General features: G+C 45.0%; 1 protein-coding gene across 5 annotated transcripts in view; it reads left to right on the top strand.

Moving 5' to 3' along the window:
- Positions 1–22,216, top strand: part of RALB (RAS like proto-oncogene B) — a 52,882-nt gene that overhangs the window by 16,279 nt on the left and 14,387 nt on the right. For 3 of the 5 annotated variants that reach the window (XM_033231784.1, XM_033231780.1, XM_033231782.1), the window contains exon 2: positions 19,757–19,921. In XM_033231784.1, the coding sequence (XP_033087675.1) occupies positions 19,808–19,921 (114 nt within the window). In that variant the 5' untranslated portion in view covers positions 19,757–19,807. Of the gene's footprint in view, positions 1–19,753; positions 19,922–22,216 lie in introns of all 5 variants that reach the window. The other 2 variants (XM_033231781.1, XM_033231783.1) reach the window with 1 other exon arrangement.

A 22,216-nucleotide genomic window follows, 5' to 3' on the forward strand; every position in this document is an offset into this window, starting at 1 on the left:
ACCTTTTCAACGTTCAAGCCTAATTATGTTACCCATTTACTTGAAATACTTCAGTGGCTTTCCAGTGCTTTCAAAGGTCCCAGATCCCAAAGCTTGGCCTACACTAGGGTCTTGAATGATCCCGCCCTTCCTTTCCTCCTCAGTGTCATCTTGTACTGGGCTCTGCTTTTCTCTCTGATGCAGATGGCTGTGAAGGTCTTTCTCCAGTTTCTTGACTAGACTTTGCTTCCTCTTGCTTCAGGCCTTCCTGAATACAGTGTGTGTGTGTGTACGTACGTATGTGTGCATCAGGGTGGGGGGGATATGGGAGGAGTCCTAGGTAGGAAAGCACTTGGCACGTTCACAGGGCTGGAAGAAGGCAAGGAAAAGGCCACGGAGGCCATGGCCAGTGGAGGGTTTAGCTGCTGCTCATGGTGAGCCTTTAAGGAGTGTTAAGCACAGTGTCATGTGCAGTGTTAGAAGCTTCATTGGAAGGGCTGTGTGGAGAACAGATTGAAGAGGGGCTGGAGTGGCGGTGAGGGGTCACTTAGGAAGCTGGGGCTGTTGAGTGGATGGTGGCAGAGAAGATGGAAGAAGTGCATGGATTTGAAATGTATGTTGGAGATGGAATCCGTAGAATTGGTGATGAATTGAGCTGGGGAGAGGCAATGGGAGTTAAGAATGACTTCCAGGTCATTGGTAACGATAGGGATACTAGTAGTGACTTTGGTAGCTACTAAACGGGGGATAGTGAAGGAGCAGATGTTAAGGGGGAAGAATGAAGAATTCTATTTTGGGAATAAGTTGAGAATCTTGTGGCAGCGCAGTGGGCAGGGGCAGCAGCAAGGCTGTGAGCATGGGGGCCAGGAGAGTGGGCAGGGCTGCATCCTCAGGTTTGTAAGTTGTCTGTATAGCCACTGGGCTGTATGTGGTCACCTGGGAAGAGAGTGCAGATGAGGAGGGAGCAAGACTGAACTCTGAGAAATGCTGCCATCTAGAGGGGGAGGAGGAATGCCTGGCAAGTGGCGCCGAGAAAGGGCCCAGAGAGCCACCTGGGAAGCGCTCAGCCTGTGGGAGAATGTGGGCTGTGGAAGCCAGGAGGGATGGCTTCGGGAGGGGGACGCTGGGAGGGGCCCTATACCGGCCTGCTGCGGGCCTTCCCTTTCCAGGCAGCATTTTATCACTCTTGCTACCTGCTCATTTTAAAGAGGAGGAGGGCATGGGAAGGAAGAAAGAAGAGTTTTTATTGGAGCTAGCTACGTGGAGTTTGTGGGTGATCTTGATCTCACAAGTTTCTGTGAGCTTATGTTGGAAGGAAGTTGGATTGGAATGGTTTCCATAAATAGTGAGGGAAGGAAACACAGACTTTTGCTACCCAGAGTGGCCTGTGGGTCGGGAGCATGATGAGAGACTAGGTTAGTGGTGCCGAATCTTGGGTTCCACTCCAGACCTACTGAATCAAAATATGCATTTTCACAAGATTCCCAGGTAAACTATGCGTTAAAGTTTGAGAAGTGTTAGCATAGATAATTCGGATAGAGGAATTGTGTCATTAGCTAGAAGGATATATGGGGGTCAAAGGCATGCACGCATGTGCGAGTCTTTAGGGTGAAGATTCAATAGAATGTGTCTACACGCTGTTGGGGATGATCCTGTAGCAAAGTAAAGACTGATGGATGCTGCCGAAAAAGGGTAGTGGTAGGAATTAAGTTCTTGGGTGTGGTGTTGGTGGAGGGCTTGGCCTTTGCTAAGAGCAGGATTGTGCACTCCATGAGGCTGGAGACAAGGAGAAGAAGGGCGTGGAAGGTTTGTAGATTTGGTGAAGGAGCTCTGAGGGAGTTTGGGCTTGATGGCTTGGTGTTCTCTGGGACAAATGAGGTTTGGTTATCTGTCAAGAGTGAGCAGAGGGAGGGCACAGAGGTGAGTCACAGCGAGATTACTAGGAATTGTGGGGGAGTGCCCATTCGTGGTTTGTGATCATAAGTGCATTGAAAGTGGAGTGCTGGGAGGCTGCTTTCTTGAGTTTCTTTCCCTCGACAGCAGCATTTGCATGCCGGGTGCAGGTGCTGAAAACAGTGAGTGAGATGGAGGGGAAGGGAGCAGGGAGATGAGGTATCTGCAAGAGGGCTTTTCTCATGTCAGGCTTTGGGATCTAAGCTGGTGAGGGAGGCAGTGCAGCCCAGAGGGGCTTGTTATGCAGAGAGAGAGTGCTGGAGGCCAATGCTTGCAGGTTTTAAGAGGGCAGAGAATTGTGTGCGGGGGTGGTATTTGAACAAGTGAGCAAGAAGGATGGAGGCTGAGGCTAGAGGATTAGAGGAGATAACTGTTTCTGGTGACGGTGAAGTTCAGGTTTTGACCATGACAATGTTAAATAGAATGAAGGAAAGGGTTTTCAGAGAAGAGAGGATCAAGGACTTGAGAGGGGCCAAGCTTGGCTGGGACATCCATATACACAGGTGTCGCTGGGGAGGACGACAGGACTTGGGGTAGAACAGAAGTCTGCAGACCAGAAGCAGATGTCCTCAATAAATGAGAGAAGTGACCAGAAGGTCCGTAGTGGATAGTAACGAGGTGAGGGACAGGCTATTATGGCTGGAAAGCCCAGGTCTCAAACGTGTGGGGACTTTTGTAAGAGGGAGGGGGCTAACGGAGGTACTGAAGTGCAGGCGACATTGGGGAGGGAGGAAGGACACATATCTGGTCTGTCTGGCCCTGAAGCGCATGGCATGGAGGAGAAATAGCATCTGCTTGATATGGTGTCCCCAGGGCACACCCAGGTCTCAGACAGAGCTAGAAGGTAGAGGAACATTCTTCGAAGAGGTGGAGGCTCTCGAAGGGTTTGCTGGGGTGCCTGAGGTTGCAGGGACTAGGTGGGTTAGCCATTTCAGGAAATGGATGCAGTTCTGTTGGGTTGAGAGCCCGAGTCATAGGGAAGGGTGGGGATGCCTGCACTTCTGGTGGTGACTGTTCAGGACAGATGTTCAGCAGGGTGCTTCCCCTAAGAGGAGGGTGGTCCTGTTCTAGCACCGTAGTTCCCAAACGTGGCTGGGGAGGTGGCAGCTTCCTTGTGTGATCCTCTCAGGCTTCACACACTGACACAGCAGGGAAGAGAAGGCAAGACTGTTTCTGTTAGAGCCGTTTCAGGAGTTGCTGGGGAGATTTAGGACAGGGACATCCTGAAATGCCCATTGGTTATACCTCTAAGGGAAATTACATTGTGTTCTGAGTAGTGAAGAAAGAAGGGGATGAAGGGCTTCCGTGGATGAGAATATGCCTGTGCTTGTTACCCGGTTGAGTATGCCTTTGGTACACGTTTTCCACGTGTCCCTCCCCACTGCCCTGAGACATAGGCAGGGCAGATATTGTCAGTGAGCGGGAATGACTTGCCTAATCCTCTAGTGAGTCAGTGGCTGAAGGAGGACTTGAAGCCAGGCCCCTTCTTTCCTCGGGACAAGGGGAACTGCATCTGAGTAACAAGTCTTTTGCCTTACCTCTTTCTTATGGACTGGCAGCTTTTCCTGCCTTAGCATATATTTGGCTCTGAGGCCAATTGCTTTTTCAAGACTTTCTAAAGTATTAGAGTGATACCTATTTATTTATTTTGAGATAAGTTCTCACTGTGGCCCAGGCTGGAGTGCAGTGGTGAGATCACAGCTCACTGGAGCCTGGACCTCCCTAGGGTCAGTGATCCTCCCGCCTCAGGCTCCTGAGTAGCTGGGACTACAGGTACATGCCACCACACCCAGCTAATTTTTGTATTTTTTTGTAGAGATGGGTTTCACCACGTTGCCCAGGCTGGTCTTAAACTCCTGGGCTCAAGCAATCTGCTTCTTTGGCCTCCCGAAATGTGGGGATTACAGGCATGAGCCACCATGCCCAGCTGAGAGTGATGTTTAAAAAGCAGCTAAGTGCTTACTGAGAACTTCTTTTAATAGGTATTCCTTTGTTTAATCTTCATAACAGTCCTGAGGATATAGCCCTCCTGTATTTCATTTTATTTTTGAGACAGAATCTCACTCTGTTACCCAGGCTGGAGTGCAGTGGCGCAATCTTGGCTCACTGCAGACTCTGCTTCCCAGGCTCAAGCGATCCTCCCACCTCAGCCTCCGAGCCCAGCTAACGTTTTGTATTTTTGGTAGAGATGGGTTTCACCATGTTGCTCAGGATGGCCTCAAACTACTGAGCTCAAGCAATCCACCTACCTCAGCCTCCTAAAGTGCTGGGATTATAGGCACGAGCCACTGCGCCTGTCCTGTACTGTGTTTTATTTATTTGTTTGTTTGTTTGTTTATTTGAGTCTTGCTCTGTCGCCCAGAGTGGAGTGCAGTGGTGTGATCTCAGCTCACTGCAACCTCTGCCTCCTGGGTTCAAACAATTCTCCTGCCTCAGCCTCCCTAGGAGCTGGGATTACAGGCGCCCGCCACCACGCCCGGCTACTTTTGTATTTTAGTGGAGGTGGGGTTTCACCATGTTGGCTAGGTTGGGCTCAGACTCCTGACCTCAGGTGATCTGCCTGCCTCAGCCTTCCAAAGTGCTGGGATTACAAGCATGAGCCACTGAGGCCAGCCTATCTATCTATCTATCTATCTATCTATCTATCTATCTATCTGTCTATCTATCTGTCTATCTATTTGAGATGGAGTCTCACTCTGTTGCTCAGGCTGGAGTGCAGTGGCGAGATCTCGGCTTACTGCAACCTCCGCCCCCTGGGTTCAAGCCATTCTTCCTGCCTCAGCTTCCCGAATAGCTTGGATTACAGGCGCCCACCATCATACCTGGCTAACTTTTCTGTTTTTAGTAGAAACGGGGTTTCACCATGTTGGCCAGGCTGGTCATGAACTCTCGCCTCAAGTGATCGGCCCACATCGGCCCCCCAGTGTTGGGATTACAGGTGTGAACCACCGCGCCTGGCTTTGTCCTGTGTTTTATAGATCAGACGGAGGACAAAAAATGTTAACCAAAACCGTTGGCTTCCTAACGGCAGACTTCAAGTCAAGGGTTTGTTTTCCTGTCCCACACTGTAGTTGGTATATAACTACTTTTTAAAAATTCTGGTAAAATGTACGTAACATAAAATTCAACATTTTACTTATTTTCGGGGGTACAGTTCAGTGACATTAAGCACATTTACTTTGTTGTGCAGGGATCACCACCATCCATCTCCAGAACTTCTTCATCCCAAACTGAACCTCTGCACCCATTAAACACCAACTCCCCACTCCGCTCTTCCCCCAGCCCCTGGCAGCCGCCATTCTGTCCTGCTTTCTGTCTCCCGGTGTAATTGTTTTGGGTACCTCATATCAGTGGAATCATAGTATTTGTCCTTTTGTGTCTTGCTGATTTCACTTAGTATAATGTCTTCAAGGGTGATCCATGTTGTAGCATGTGTCAGTTCCCTTCTTTTTTAAGGCTGAATATTCTATTGTACATTTATACCACATCTGATTTGTTTATCTACTGATGGACATTTGGGTTGTTTCAACCTCTTGGTTATTGTGTGCTGATGTGAACATGGGTGTATAAATATCTGTTGAAGTACTTGCTTTCAGTTCTTTTGTATATACAGCCACACATCACTTAATGACACATACGTTCTGAGAAATGCTTTTAAGCAATGTCATTGTTTTGCAAACGTCATGGTATACTTACACAAGCCTAGGTGGCGTAGCCTACTACACACCTAGCCCGTATGGTACAGCCTTTTGCTCAACATGCTACCTGCACGTCATGTTACTGTACTGAATACTGTGGGCAATTGTAACACAATGGGGAAGTATTTGTGTAAACATATCTAAACGTAGGAAAGGCCCAGTAACAGTACAGGACTGTAATCTTATGTGACCACTGTTGTATACGTGGTCTGTCATTGACTGAAACGTCTTTATTGGACGCATGACTGTATACTATTTTTTGTTGTATTTTCTCCCTCTTTAGTGAACTTTCTGAGCCATAGATCTGTGTCCTTGAAATAAGTTTCAACATTTCACGTCATACTTGAAGCTCTTCCCCACCCCACTCTAATCCACTCATAGAGCACAGACCATGTAGTGGCTCAGAGTGTGGACTGCTAGGGCTCCAGTCCTAGCCCTGCCATCCACTAGTTAAGTGACCCTGGACAAATCATACAAATTCTGAGAGTATGCAATATACTAGAGATGCTATAGCAGTAGAAGTAGTAGTAGAATCTGTTTAAGTCTCTAAATAGGATTTTATTTGAATAAGTAATTCAGAATAGGGACATGTATGCTAATTCCAAATTTGCCTTCAGCTGTTAGGAGTCCCGTAACTCTAATGTGTCCGCAGCTGCCTCTTCAGATAGCAGGAACTTCAGAGTGAATCTGTATAAATTGGTAACCATCTGTAAGGCTAGCAAAATCCCAGATTCCATGGGTGGGTAGAGGGGAACTTTATTTCAGAAATAATTATATTAAAATCAGCTTGCAAATTGCTCCCACTGTTTATCATTGCTTTATAGTTCAGGAAAGTCATGAGATAAATGAATTAATGTTTCAGAGGTGTACTAGGCCGCACAGTGGCTCATGCCTGTAATCCCAGCACTTTGGGAGGCTGAGGCAGGAGAGTCACTTGAGGCTAGGAGTTTGAGACCAGCCTGGGCAACATAGTCTCTACCACGTTTTTTTTTTTTTTTTTTTTTAAGACGGAGTCTCGCTCTATGTCACCCAGGCTGGAGTGCAGTGGTGCAATCTTGGCTCACTGCAAGCTCCGCCTCCTGGGTTCAAGAGATTATCCTGCCTCAGCCTCCCAAGTAGCTGGGACTACAGGTGTGTGCCACTACGCCTAGCTAATTTTTGTATTTTTAGTAGAGATGGGGTTTCACCATGTTGGTTGGCCGGGATGGTCTCAATCTCTTGACCTCATGATCCGCCCACCTTGGCCTCCCAAAGTGCTAGGATTACAGGCTTGAGCCACTGCGCCCGGCCAAAAATTTTTTAAAATTAGCCGGGCGTGGTGGCATGTGCCTGTAGTCCCAGTTACTCGGGAACTGAGGTGGAAGGATTGGTAGAGTCCCAAAAGTTGAGGCTGTAGTGAGTCATGATCATGCCACTGTACTCCAGCCTGGGCGACAGAGTGAGACCTTGTCTCAAAAAAGTAAATAAGTAAAAAGCTTACCAGCTACCACTTATCTTTTTGAGGCCTCACAACCCAGGTGGAGACCACCAGCTCTGGTGTTTTATCTACCAAATGTTGATCGTCCCCTAAGTACCAGGCACGCTGGGCACACAAAGATGAATGGGCTTGAAGTGTGGTGGGAGAAACAGACCTCATCTTGGGGGAAATCACCACTTTCCCTAAGTGAAATGGTAGACAGTATTGACAGGCATGGGGGCTCTCTGAGACTGGGAGGATGAGCTGGCTGGGGGATATCTAGGAAGGTGAGGAGAAAATATTCCAGGTGAGTCTGTAATTATAGGCGATCCTCCTCCATCAGGAGGAAGGGAAGTCCTGGCAGAAGGAATAGCATGTGCACAGAGGTACAGACCAGAAGCAGCCTCCTGCTTACAAGAAGGGACTCCAAAGTCTTCTAGTTTTTGTTTTAATTTCATTTGTTTTTGTTAATTTATTTTTTCTTTTTTTGGGGGTGGTGGGTAGGGAGGGACAGGTAAAAAGATATCTGTTAGGTAACAGAAATACCTAAAACAAATTTCCTTAGGCAAACAGGAGGGCTAATTAGAGTTGTTTTGCATATCTAATGTCAGAAAAAAACAGTCAAAAATTGAAAGATAATTTAGATCACTTAATTCAACTTTCTGATTTTTATAGACATGGAAAGTGAGTCGTAATGTGTATGAGCATATAAACATATTCCATTTCCTGGTGCTAATTAGAATAGCAGCTACACAAGGGAAGGGGAACTTGACCGAGGAGGTCACTTGACTCAGGCCAGGGTCTGGGTATGAGATTGGGAGGACTGGGTCCATCATGTCTGAAGCTGGGTCAGGGAGCCAGGCAAACGAGTGAGGCAGGTGGAAGTAAGAGTGTAGCAGGCTTTCGCTGGCTTTCAGATAGTGTATGACCCTTCCAAAAGCGGCAGCTGCTCCGCAGCACGAGCCGAGTCGTACTTAGGAATGTCAGACTTGTTGATTTTTTAAGAGATGCCAAAAATTTGGACTTTATGTGAAATCGTTCTTTAAAAAATGTAAGTAACTAAATGAATTTTTTTTTTTTTTTCAGACGGAGTCTTGCTTGGTTGCCAGGTTGGAGTGCAGTGGCACGATCTGGGGTCACTGCAACTTCTACCTCCTGGGTTCAGGCGATTCTCCTGCCTCAGCCTCCCGAGTAGCTGGGATTACAGGCACAAGCCACCATGCCCAGCTAATTTTTGTATTTTTAGTAGGGATGGGATTTCACCATGTGGGCCAGGATGGTCTTGATCTCCTGACCTCATGATCCACCCTCCTTAGCCTCCCAAAGTGCTGGGATTACAGGCATGAGCCACCGCACCCGGCCTAAATGAATTCTTAAAAGCACTGTATGAGCAAACAAAGCATGTCTGCAGGCCACCAAATTTTACAAATTGGCATCTCTGCTTTTGCCAAGTGGTGAAAGCTGATCCACAGCAAGGAAGAGAGACAGAGCCAGCACGTGGCGAGAATGACAGGGATGGTCTGGCAGCTCTCAGGGCCCTGTGTCCAGTTACTCCTGAGTTCCAGCCCTATCCTCGGCCTCCTTCCTGTAGCCTAGTTTTTCGTTTTGAGTCAGTGACATACACTAGTAGTCTGCTAGTAAATCCCCCTTTGTGGTATAAGTTAATTTACCTTATGTTTCTTTTTAGTGGAAATTTTCAAACATATACGAAAGTACAGAGAATAGTACATAATGCACTACCGTGTTACCAAACAGTCAGTGAATGACTAATCCGACCAGATGCCATGGCTTACGCCTGTAATCCCAGCTACTCTGGAGTTGGGGGCAGAGGGCCCAGGACGGGAGTGTGTGTGTGGGGTGTTGCTTGAGCCCAAGAGGTCAAGACTGTAGTGACTTATGATTGCACCACTGCACTGCAGCCTGGGTGACGCAGCAAGAACCTGTCCTAAAATAAATAAATGAAATCCAATCAGTGTTCAGATTTCCTCAGTTTACTTTGTTCAAATTAGGCAAAATAAGGAGTATGTGTTTTTTAAATTTTTTTATTTTTAAAGCAGAAGAAGAGACCAAGGCAAGCTTCAGATCAGGAGTGAAAGTCTATCAGAAAGCTTTAGAACAGGAAGGAAAGGAAAGAATAGAAGGAAAGTCCAACTTCATTGTTGCCAGTATTAACTGTGTATCCTACAATAATTCTTTGTTTATATATAAACAAACAATTTTTTTAAACAAATAACATTGTATTATATGTTTTCTGCACATTTCTGATAGAATTTGGATTTTGCCATTTTGTACCTCCTCCTAAATGGATACATCTGGACATTGTTCCCTGTCAGTACATATAGCACTTCCCCATTCTTTTCAATAGCTGTCTAATCTAAAATTTGGTTCTAATTTGATTTGTTCCTTCTGTGGGTTCATGGTCTTGCTGACTTCAAGAATGAAGCTGCGGACCTTTGTGGTGAGTGTTACAGCTCTTAAAGGTGGTGTGTCTGGAGTTTGTTCCCAAGATGTGTTCGGAGTTTGCTCCTTCTGGTGGGTTCGTGGTCTCACTGACTTCAAGAATGAAGCGGCTGGGCGCGGTGGCTCAAGCCTGTAATCCCAGCACTTTGGGAGGCCGAGACGGGCGGATCACGAGGTCAGGAGATTGAGACCATCCTGGCTAACACGGTGAAACCCTGTCTCTATTAAAAAATACAAAAAACGAGCCGGGCGAGGTGGCGGGCGCCTGTAGTCCCAGCTACTCGGGAGGCTGAGGCGGGAGAATGGCGTGAACCTGGGAGGCGGAGCTTGCAGTGAGCTGAGATCCGGCCACTGCACTCCAGCCTGGGCCACAGAGCGAGTCTCAAAAAAAAAAAAAAGAGAGAATGAAGCTGCGGACCTTCGCAGTGAGGGTTACAGCTCCAGAGGTGGGACGGACCCAGAGAGTGAATAGCAGCAAGATTTCTTATGAAGAGTGAAAGAACAAAGCTCCCACAGCATGGAAGGGGACCCAAGCAGGTTGCAGCTGCTGGTTGGGGTGGCCAGCTTTTAGCTTTTATTCCCTTATTTGGACCCACCCATGTCCTGCTGATTGGTCCATTTTACAGAGTGCTGATTGGTCCATTTTGCAGTGTGCTGATTGGCACATTTTACAAACCTCTAGCTAGCCACAGAGTGCTGATTGGTGCGTTTTATGATCCCCTTGTAAGACAGAAGAGGTCTCCAAGTCTCCACTTGACCCAGGAAGTCCAGCTGGCTTCACCTCTCACTATCATAATTTATGCAAGAATTCCCCATTGATGGAAATTTTAAAGATTATTGTAGCATTCTTTGTAGTAACAAAAAATAATTCTTGTAATGTTATCCTTATACTTTTATAGAATAAATTCCTAGAAGAGTTTTACAAACAATTCTTTTAGTTGTTGCTTATTTTTTCCCAAAAGGTTGTGACAGTTAATATTATTATCAGTAGTATTCATTTCCCCAGACTCTTGATGAACCCAGTCTAATGTTTTATTTACATTTCCTTGACTACTAGAGAAACTGGGTTTACCTTCATATGTTTGTTATCTGTGCCCACTTTTACTTCTTCATTTTTTGCCCATTAAAAATGTTAGGTTGTTTGACTTACTGCTTTGCAGGGGCTTTTTATATATTAGGGATATTACTTTGTTTTGTGTTGCAAATATTTTCTCCTAATCTGTTTGTCTTTCAGTTCTTCTTATAATTCTCTCTTGCTTTTCAAATTCTTTTCCCCCTTTTTAGCTGTTGAGTTAAATATTTCTTACCATATTTTGATTCCCTGCATTTTTCCATTACTGCTTCCTGTTGGGAACACTTGTTTGAAAAAAAAACAGGAAGTTGAATTTTAACTCTACTGTTGAGTTTGAGCTTTTGTAAAGTCAAAAGACAAAATTATCACAAATGTAGTTTAAAGATCTTAACTGGCTTTATTTGCAGTTCTGGTATCGGGTAGCACTTGATTCCATAAGATTGTATTTGAGCTGAGGAGAGGAGGTTGGCTTTGTGGACAGAAAAGGGCTGAAGAATGCAGAAACTAAGAACCCAAAATAGGCCATTTCAAAGTTACTTTCTTTGAAACAGGGATTCAGAACAGGGAGACAGAACAATGGAAAATAACTGGTTAAAATTGGGTTAGTTTTTGTTGTAAGGATTAAAACAAAGGAAAGGTCATTTCTGTGATTATAGGAAAATGAATTTTCTGACTCAGGTGTGCCCTCCACCTTGACCAGTCTCCCCTTGGTGTTCTACTGAAACGGAGCCCTCCCTTCTCTCTTGTTTATTTAATATTTGTTATAGGTATGGATTTCTGGATCCCTAATTTTTCAGGGGTCTATTTTTAATACCGTTCTTGTTTTTGTCCCTACATCGTCCCAGCTTTAGGATTGCCAGACTGAAATATTATTATGGCCAATATATTAGGTTACCTTCAGTTCATACTGTCTGAAGGAGTGCTGAATGCAGTTATTTGCAGGTATATAATGTTTGACTCTTTTGCTGAGTGCTTCTGTTGCCGTATTACTCAGGACACAGAATTTTAGGAGGGGGACTGAGAGTTTAGTTTTCCGTAGGTTTTCAGATTCTCATTTGTGATTTTCATGACAACCCTATGATACTGCAGGATGGTATTTGGACTCGACTTGCCAACGCATTTCCTCTTTGCTCAAGCTTAACGAAAGACTGACTATATTAGCCTATGGGACTAAGCTAGTAGAAACCACCTCTTCATCCTACCATGTATGGTTTTATATACTGTGATTTGCTTTCAAAATACATTTTACTTCTCAAGTAAATATATGTTCTGGTATTTGGTTTTATGCTAAGTGGTAGAGAGTCCTATCTAATATTAGTGTTTCATATAACATAACATAGAAAAACCATTTCCCAGCGCTCTTGCCTCCCCTCCCCAACAAGTCATCTAAGTGGACATCCTTAGTTTGGAGTGTCTTGTTATTCTGTATCCTTGTTGATTCGGTGCCTCACAAGCTAAGATGGGCTGGAGGACCTGCCTAGCAATGGCTCCCTGTTTTCTCTAGAATCAAAGTTTCTTAAGATGGCACTTTAGGCCCATTTGTAGACAGACAGAGCTATCTTTGGAGACTCATTACCCAGGCACTTCCCCATCCCATACCTTATGCTTCAATATTATGTGATGCCTAAACCCACTGTGATGTTTCATGCCTTTGTTGCTTTGCACGTGCTGTGTGTTAAGCTGAAACATGCTTTCACTCTCATCTGCTGAATGGACTGTTACTCACCTTTGGAGCCTTCCTGATTCCCTTCTCCTGGAGTTCATTATGCTTTCTATTATGTCTTGTACCATCTTTATGATTGCATGTGAGAAATTACGTTAAAATGCTTTACTTATAGAAGTCTTTCATTGGGAAGACTGAATTTTCTAAGGGGAGAAGCCCAAAACTTGGCATAAAGTAGAGCCCAAATATTTTTTGAACAAACTTGAGTCAAACAACAGAGCTTTTGTGCAAGTAGATAGAAACATGTTGAAGGGTGCCGTCTTAACTCAGGCTGCCATAACAAAATGCCGTAGACTGGGTGGCTTAAACAACAGGAGTTGATTTTCCCACAGTTCTGAGGCTGGAAGTCTGAGATAGGGCACCAGCATGGTGGGTTCTGGTGAGGGCTCTCTTCCTGCCTTAGAAGAAGAGGAAGAGATACCTGAGCTGCCTTCTCACTGTGTCCTCACATGGTGGGAAGCACCCAAGTATCGCTTCCTCTTCTTATAAGTGCACCCATCCAATAGGATCAGGGCCCTACTCGTATTACCTTATGGTTTGCAAGTGGTCCCCACCCCACAGATGTAGTTCTGAAATTGTTAGTGAATTCAGTGGGCGAAGTCTAATTGCTTTGGGGAAAATGAATGTCTGTGCTTCATGTTAGGGATGAAGTATATGGATACCTGCAACTTGTACTGAAATACATCAGAAAGTGAGATGCGTTGATGGGTAGAGAGAGAGATGACAGATGAATGGATTTATGATAAAGCAAATGGAGCAAAATGTTGATTGTGAAGTCCAGGCGGTGAGTGTATGGATTTACAGGACAGTTCTTTCAATTTTTCTTGGTGTTTGAAACTTTTTGGGATAAAATGTTGGGGAAGATACCTGTATTTTTTTCAGAACACATTTATTGGGTAGGTATTTCCATTCTAGCCATTAAATCATTACCATGAGCTTCTTAAACTTCGCTGATTTTTTTTTCCTTCCTGTTCTTTCTCCTCCTGTCTTTATCTAGTCAGTTCCCTCAGATCTCAGTTCATATGATGTCCCTCCAGGAAACTTCCTCGACCTTCCAGCCTGATATAGATGTGCCTTTCCATGTTCCCAGGGCACCACTTGCATACTTCTGCCATAGAATTTATCATCTTGTACTGTAATCATTTACTTACTAATCTGTCTGAACCACTAGTCTTTTGAGTTTTTTGAGGGCAAAGACTATGTTCTGGAATGTTTTTGGTATAAGAAAAAGCAAACACAACAATAGACTCTCTGTGGCTTAAACAGTTAGAAGTTTCTTACCTCTAATACCCTGTGTCATCGCCCGATGGGTCTTCCTGCCCACTGCAGAGACAAAACCAATTCACTGAGACCACGGTATTGCAGTAAAGAGAGTTCAGTGGACTTGAGGCTGGCCACATGGGAGAACTGGAATTATCAGTCAAGTCAGTCTCCCTAAAGGCTCAGAGGTTAGAGTTTTTCAAGGATATTTTGGTAGGCAGGGGGTTAGGGAAAGGGCGCTGCTGGTTGGTTGGGGATGCAATTATAGGGTTGTGGAAAATGGTGCTTGTGCACTGAGTCTACCTCTGGATAGTGGTGAGGAACCACAGGACTGGTTGAGTCATGAGTCCAGGTGGGGTCAGTCTGAAAAACCTCTCAAAAGACCAATGTTAGGCTTTACAATACTGATGTTGTCTATAGGAGCAACTGGGGTAGTCCGAATCTTGTGACCTCTGATCATATGACTCCTGAGCAATAAGGGATTATAGAAAGGAGGCCTATATTTTAGCAGAACTCGGGCCCCTCCAATAATCCTAATCTCATGGCCTTTTACTAGTTTTATAAAGGCAGTTTCAGTCCCTGAACAAGGAAAGGATCAATTTTAGGGAGGGACTATTATCCTTGTTAAACTAGAAATTCCTCTCATGGTGGGTGTGGTCTATGCCCAGGAATAAGAGAAGATGCCAGCCTGTGAGACCAGAGGCACGATGGAGTCAGCATGTTGGGCTTCTCTCACTGTCAGAATCTTTGCAAAGCAGTTTCACTCAAAGTCTGCAGGTTGCTGTTTCCAGGATTGGTTCAGTGAGGGGCATGTGGTCAGCACCTCTACCTTCCCTGTTCTTCCCTTAATCGTGCCAAGTTGACTGAAGCAGTGATATAGGCTGGAAATATCCACCATGGTTATTTCAGTTTTTGAACTTTAAGGACAGATATTTTGGGAAGTATCTGGGTGTGCTGAATAGTTTTCAATTCATTTATTATTTCTTCTACATAGATTGACTTTGTTTTGGAAAATAGCAGTTCAGAATTAGATAACTACACCTGTTTGAAAGTATCCCCCCACCCCCAAGCCTGGAAAAATATCCGTTTCAGACGGCCATAATAATTCATAGGACCACGACTGCTTCTGAGAAATTGTGTGACAGGTTGATGGTCTGGAGGTTCCAACCTCATTCAGAAACCTCAGCTCTGTAGGAAACGGTGTGGACCAGAAATGAGGCCAGAAGTAGTTTCACCTTCTAAACTCAAGCCTTTTGGGGAGGTCTGCTTCTTATCCCATTTATTCTATTTTAGCCACATTTCAGTGTGCATAATTATCTAGTTAATTGCTTAGCTCACTTATTTAAAAAAAAAAAAAAAGCACGTAATTCGCAAAGGGGAAGTGGAAAGAACGCCTGGTGTAGGCAGGTAAATGGTCAAGTGTAGCGGGGAGAACAGCAAATGTGATCTGGACTCCTGGCAGCCAAGGCCCTTCACTCACTGATGAGTGCCGTGAGGTCGTCAGGAGAAAGCTTGATTATATTCAGTCTTTGCTGTTTCAGAAGACAGAGAAATCTAATACATGAAAAGTAACTTGCAACACTATGTAAATATGGCCTCAAACAGGTTTTAAATATAGGAAGGTATAGATAAAATTCTGGTATACACAGGTAATAGTGAGTATCTCTGGGTGATAGAATCATAGGTGCTTTTTATGTGTATTCTGTAAATTTGCTATGAGCATCATTACTTTTCATTTAAAATACTTAAAAAGTATTTTAAGCATTCATAATGGTTGTTTTTCAACTCTATCTGGTCTTTCAATGATGTCATTTTTTTTTCTTCACATTTTGCTTTTGTCTTTGTTAAAATTGATCAACGAATACTTTTTATAACACTTGCCTGAAGAGTCCTGCTTGTTACTGCTATTGACTCTCATGAATTGCGATTTGCTTGTGTTTTGTGAGTTGGAATTGTAGGCTTTAGCTGTGAAACTCACGAACTCTCTTCATTGCTCCTTGTTCCTCCAGAGAGGTTTCGTTTAGCATTCTCTGGGGTTCCAGCACTATGGGCATCCTGGGACCACTTTTCATGTTACTTTATTGGCTTTGGAGGAGTGTTGTGGGTATAGGTTTTCAGGGGAGAATTCCCTACAGCCAGAGCCCAGGCAGACAAGCTTCCTTGTCATTTTCCTCTGTTGGCGCACAGATAGTATGCTCCTTCAAGGGTCTTGACTTCTCAGTTCTCAGTTGAAAAGGTGTCTCAATTCTAACTCCTACCTTGTGTGTGTGTCTGGTCTCCCAGCCATGTGAATGTGTGTGTGTGCATGCACACACATGCACTTGTACGTTAAATCCTAAATTACCAAGAACAGCAACCGTCCAGAACTGCAGGAACTGCTGCTCTTACTGCTCTGATTCTCTCCTGTTTGGGGATCCTTACTTTCTTTTGAGCTCAGCTGTGCATTTAAGAGCAATTCTAAGCCTTGGCTGCTCATGAGGATCACCTGGGAATCTTTTAGAATTTCCTGTGCCCAGGTCACATCTCAGACCAATTCTTTCAGAATCTAGGGTAGGACCCAGACATAAGGATGTTTCTGAAGCTCCCTGCATGATTCTGTTGTGTAGCTAAGAATGGGAACCACTAATTTAAAATGATGTTGTTTTATTTCACCCAATGATGTGTGTGTGTGTGTTGTGTGTGTTTATTTTTCTAGTGGGGATGTTTTCAGGCTATCTTGTCAACAGTAATGGAAATAGGAGTCCACCATGTTGTAGTTAGAATGAACACCGTCTTAAAGTGGCCTCATTGTCTGGGGTGACACCCAGAGTTCTTGGTCTCATGGCCAGGGAAATCAAGGATGCAGACACACCAAGGGTGAGATTTAGAGCAGAAATTGAATAGGAGAAAGAAAGAGAATGGTTTTCTGCTACAGAGAGGGGTCCTGGAAAAAGGGTTGCCATCCTGCAGTGAAATGCAGGGTTTTTTTTAATAGATGAGCTAGTGGGGAGGCAGTATCTGATCTACATAGGGTGTGGAAAACCGGTTAGGACCAAGTGTGCCATCTGCATAAGGCATGAATCTCTGGCAGCCCCCATCACAGTCTTTCATTATGCAGGTGGGTCCTCAGCCTGAGCTACTCCATGTTGCTTATTTCTTTCCTATTGTGCATGTGCTAAAAACGGGGGAGGTGGAACCCCCATGGTGGACGTGCCTGGCTCCAGGTAGCCCTTCTATTGGTGCATCTGCTGGCATGCAGCTGTGCAAGCTTCTGGCTTCCTTATCTATGTTTGCAGCCTGATCTTCCAGGCTGCTCTTTTTTAGAAAAGAAGTGATTTCTTGGGCTGCTTTTTGTTAGAAGGGAAGTTCTGGCCAGGTGCAGTGGCTCACACCTGTAGTTTCAGCATTTTGGGAGGCTGAGCCAGGGGGTGGATCACTTGAGGTCAGGAGTTTGAGACCAGCCTGGCCAACATGGTGAAACCCCATCTCTACTAAAAATACAAAAATTAGCCAGGCAGGGTGGTGCATGCCTGTAATCCCAGCTACTCAGGAGGCTGAGGCAGGAGAATTGCTTGAATTGGGAGGCAGAGGTTGCAGTGAGCCAAGATCGTGCCATTGCACTCCAGCCCGGGCAACAGAGTAAGACTCTGTCTCAAAAAAGAAAAAAAAAAAAAAGTTCTGCCGAGGACTCTTTGCCCTCACTACCTGCCTAAATGGTTTCTTTCTACCTCCTGTATCACTCTTACAATTAGATGGGATGGAAACCAACATTGATTCATTCCTACTGTGTGGTTGATGCTGTGCCTTGGTCTTTCCCATGTGTATCCCATTTAGTCCTCAGAACATTCCTGCAAGGTAGGTGGGTGGTTGGTTTTATGCACGTAAGAAAACTGTCTTAGAGAAACTGAACTAGTTCTAGGGTCACACAGCTCACGAATGGCAGAACCAAACTCAGGCCTGCCAGATGCCCAAGCCCTGCCCTTTCTCCTTGTGTTTTGGTGTATGTGAAATAGGTTTTTCCATCAAAATTGGTTAAAGATTGGCACTTCGGTTACAGTAGATTACAAGTCCCTGTTAAATATACTTACTTGGGATGCTTTGCCGTCTCACAGTACTGGAGTTGCTGTATTCATTTTATCTTCCTTCTGATGAGGGCAAACTGATTTTGAGATTTCTCCTTTTAATTCTCATGTGTCATGAAGGGATATTTATTCTTGAACTCACTTTAATCAACCAGAGGGATGTGTGAGGCTAAGAGTGTGAGAGCATATGTGTTTGTGAGAATATGTGTGTATGAGAGCATGAGAGTGCATGGGAGCATGTGTGAGTGTGTTGTGTGAACATGTGAACATGTATTTGTTAGAGCATGAGAGCATGCATGGCATGAGCATGTGAGCATGTATGTGTTAAAGCCTATGAGATCGTGTGTGAGCATGTGAACATGTATGTGTGAGAGCATGTGTGTGGTGCGAGCACAAACATGTATGTTAGCATGTGAGAGCATGTATGAACATGTGAACACGTATGTGTGTTTGAGCATGTGTGGTATGAGCATGTGAACATGTATGTGTTAGAGCATGGGAGTGTGATGTGAGCATGAACATGTATGTGTGTGTAGTATGAGCATGTGAACATGTATGTGTTAAAATATGTGAGATCATGTGTGTGAGCGTGTGAATGTGAGCATGTGTGTGGTGTGAGCATGAACATGTATGTGAGAGCATGTCTGAGCATGTGAACACGTGAGAGCCTGTGAGGTATGAACATGTGAACATGTATGTGTTAGGGCATGTGAGAGTGATGTGAGCATGAACGTGTGTGTGGTATGAGCATGTAAACATGTATGTGTGTTAGAGCATGTGTGAGTGTAGTGCATGTGTTGTGTGAGAGCATGAGTGTACCTGTGAAAGGATAAGTGTGTGCGTTAGTGTATGGAGAGTGTTGAGAGCATGTGAGCTTGTGAATGTACATATGAGAGCCCAAGTTTGAGAGTGTGTTGCGAGAGCATTGTGAACGTGTTATGAGTGAAAGTGTGTATATATGAGTGTGTGATAGTGCGTGTGTGATGAGTGTGAGAGCTTGTGTGTGAATGTGAGCATGAATGACAGCATGTGTGTGAGCATGTGATAGTGTGTGAGAGCAAGTGTGTGAATGTGTGTGAATGTGAGAACATGTGAGAGCGTGTGTGAATGTGAGAACGTGTGAGCCTGAGAATGAGTGATAGTGTGTGAGAATGTGTGTGTATGTGAATGTGTGAGTTAATGTGAGCCTGTGTGTGAATGTATGTGTGAACGTGTGTGAATGTGAGTGAATGTGAATGAGGGCATGCGTGAGTGAATGTGTGTGCGGGGATGTGTGTGAATGTGAGTTAATGTGAGCGTGTGTGAATGTGTGAGCGTGTGTGTGAATGTGAGTGCATGTGTGTGAATGAGAGCATGCGTGTGTGTGAGCGTGTGTGTGAATGTGAGTAATGTGTTAATGTGAGCATGTGTGTGAATGTGTGTGAGCGTGAGAGAATGTGAATGAGAGCATGTGTGAGTGAATGTGTGTGCGAGCATGTGTGAGTGAGCATGTGTGAATGTAAATGTGAGAGAGTGTGTGAATGTGAGCATGGTGTGTGTGGGTGTGAGCGGGTGTGTGTGAATGTGGGCATGTGTGAGCATGTTAGTGACCGTGTGTGAGTGTGAATGTGAGAGTGTGTGTGAGCGTGTTGTGAGTGTGTGCACATTATGGGGTAGAGGGCACGAGGGCAAAGCGAGGAGTGAAGCTAAAGAGCTGGGGATTGAGGTCCCGAGTTGTTCTCCGTGGCAGCCGAGGACCAGGCAGAGAGGTAGGAAACTGAGGCCAAGAGCAGTTTGGTCTCTGCCTCAGTGAGGCCCTGCTGAGGGTCTGATGATTTTTGGTGACTGGGTGTCCTCTCTATCCTGCCCCATGAGGCGGGTGCGGGGTGTGCGCTCCCGTTTCTCCCCTCTAGCCTTGGCTTCGCCCCAGCTCTGCTGGGGTAAGTGACTTCCAGAGTTGTTGGAGGGTCTGCGTCTTTGCCCTGAGCCTGGAAGGAGTACTTTCCTGTTGGAATGTCTGGGTTAGTTAGGCTTTAATGGAGGATGTGAATGACGTTTGGTTTCAGCTAGGTTGAAAGCAAATTGCCTCTAAGTTTTTGTCTTTGTCATCAGCAGCTCTTCACTGGGTCATCTGTCTGTGTGTCACAGCCTCAGAAGACCAGCGAGATGGCTGCCAACAAGAGTAAGGGCCAGAGCTCCTTGGCCCTCCACAAGGTGATCATGGTTGGCAGTGGAGGCGTTGGCAAGTCGGCCCTGACGCTTCAGTTCATGTATGACGAGGTAAGCCCTGCTAGGCACAGGCCACCTTCCGATGGCATTGGCTGTAGCAGTGTCCCTGCTCCCACTGTTTCTGTGCCAGTCCTCCTGTGCACAGGGGTTCACGGAGCAAGTCTGTGTTGAGGTGGCTTCTGAATAGCTTCCTAGGAAGGTCTAATCAGCATAAGATCTGGATTGCCGATTCTAGGTAAATAATTTCAACTCTGGTAGGGGTGTGAGAGATCTCCGCAGGCATCGTTTCTGTTGTTACACTGCGAGCTTTCTTTCTGACCGAAGCAAGGGAGGAGAGAGGAGCCTTTGTATAGATTTTCCAGACAACACAAGCATTTAGCCTTGTGTTTGTCAGTCATGGGAGAGAGTGAAAGGGGAGCTGAGTTGTCATACAACTTAATCCTTTCCCAAGTGATAGACATCAGATCCAGGTCTCCCGTGCGGCAAGGTAAAGCTTGCACTATCCTTGCCCAAAATTTCTGTCACCTACTTAATGTGGGTAACATGACTGGTGTTGAGTTTAGTATGACAACACAGCGTTGATCCCCAGAGCCACAAAAGTCCCTGCTTGAGCTGTTTCCTAGGATACTAGGCCTACTGTGGACTGTACGTCTGCAGATTCAAGCAATGTAGAATGAAACGTGCGGAATGAAAATATTCGGGGAAAAAAACCCCAATGAAAAATAACAATACGACAATAAAAACAATACAAATTGAAACATGCGGTGTAACAACTATTTGTGTAGCCTTTACATTGTATTATGTATTATAAGTAATCTAGAGGTGATGTAAAGTGTACGGGAGGATGTTATATGTAAATGCTGTACCATTTTAAGTGAGGGACTTGAGCATCTGTAGATTTTGGTATCTGATGGGGGTCCTGGAACCATTTCTCTAAGGATACCGAGGGATGACTGTAGTACAGGCAGGCAGAGCGTTCCCAGCAGAGCTTAAACCTCAGGGCCTCTCACTTGCATTGCAGCCGAATTGGCTTTGGGAGATTTGCAAAAGAAAGCTGTCGCAACCACGTCAGTTAAATCACTATCTCTTTTCACTAGACTTTCCCATTGTCCTGCTTCCTCTTATGCGGGGTGCCGTTGGTGTGGCCATGGGCATTTTCGGCCTCTAGCTGAGGGAAGTTGAATTGGGCTGGGTTAGGTGGGAATAGTGGTATGTGTTGGTGTGGTTTGGAGTCATGCGGCGATTATCGCTGTCTGCAGGAGTACTCCCACCGCCCACTGTGCTGACGTGAGAGCATCGTGATGTGAGGTGCAGGGCCAGGGGTGGATCCCGATGTGAACCTGTCCTGTGGCACCGTCTGACACAACAGTGTGAAAGCTAGAAGCTAGAAACTGGGCCAGAAAAGTCTTTCAGATCTTACAGCTTCTTATAGTGAAACTCAATAGAGATTTCCTAAATTTGGCAATAATCCCAAAACTTTCATTGCTAGAAATGCCATGTAGTCACATGCACATGTATGTTTATTGCAGCACTATTTACAATAGCAAAGACGTAGAACCAACCCAAATGCCCATCAAAGAGAGACTGGATAAAGAAAAGGTGGCACATATACACCATGGAATACCATGCAGCCATAAAAAAGAATGAGTTCATGTGCTTTGCAGGGACGTCGATTAAGCTGGAAGCCATCACCCTCAGCAAACACAGGAACAGAAAACCAAACACCACATGTTCTCATAAGTGGGAGTTGAACAGTGAGAACACATGGACACAGGGAGGGGAACATCACATACTGGGGCCTTTCAGGGGGCGGGGGGCAAGGGGAGGGAGAGCATTAGGACAAATACCTAATGCATGCAGGGCTTAAAACCTAGATGATGGGTTGATAGCTGCAGCAAACCACCAAGGCACATGTATACCTATGTAACCTGCACGTTCTGCACATGTATCCCAGAACTTAAAAAAAAAAAAAAGTCATGTAATTGTAAAGCTGAAAGAACCTCTTCTAAACTGTCAGTACAAAAGAAATTTTCATTAACCATGCTAAAGGAAAGACTAAATTATTTTTCTCTATAGGAATATTTCAAAATCATTGGCATATGACAAGAAAAAATATACAGCAAACAAAAAAGTAGAAGGTATTCTAGAGGTATGTCAGGCAGTTTAATTAATTAATAAAAATGCTGTTATTTTGCTGGATTTAGTGATGTCAGTGCTATTTGTATTAGTTTTTTTTTATTACTGTGTAATCACAAAGTTAGCAGGTTAAAACAACATACATTTATCATTCCATAGTTTCTGTGGGTCCAGAATTAGAGCCTCAGCTGGGTCCTCTGCTCAGGGTCC

This window comes from Trachypithecus francoisi, unplaced genomic scaffold, assembly GCF_009764315.1.
Source record: "Trachypithecus francoisi isolate TF-2019V2 unplaced genomic scaffold, Tfra_2.0 Lachesis_group13, whole genome shotgun sequence".
NCBI lineage: Eukaryota > Metazoa > Chordata > Mammalia > Primates > Cercopithecidae > Trachypithecus > Trachypithecus francoisi.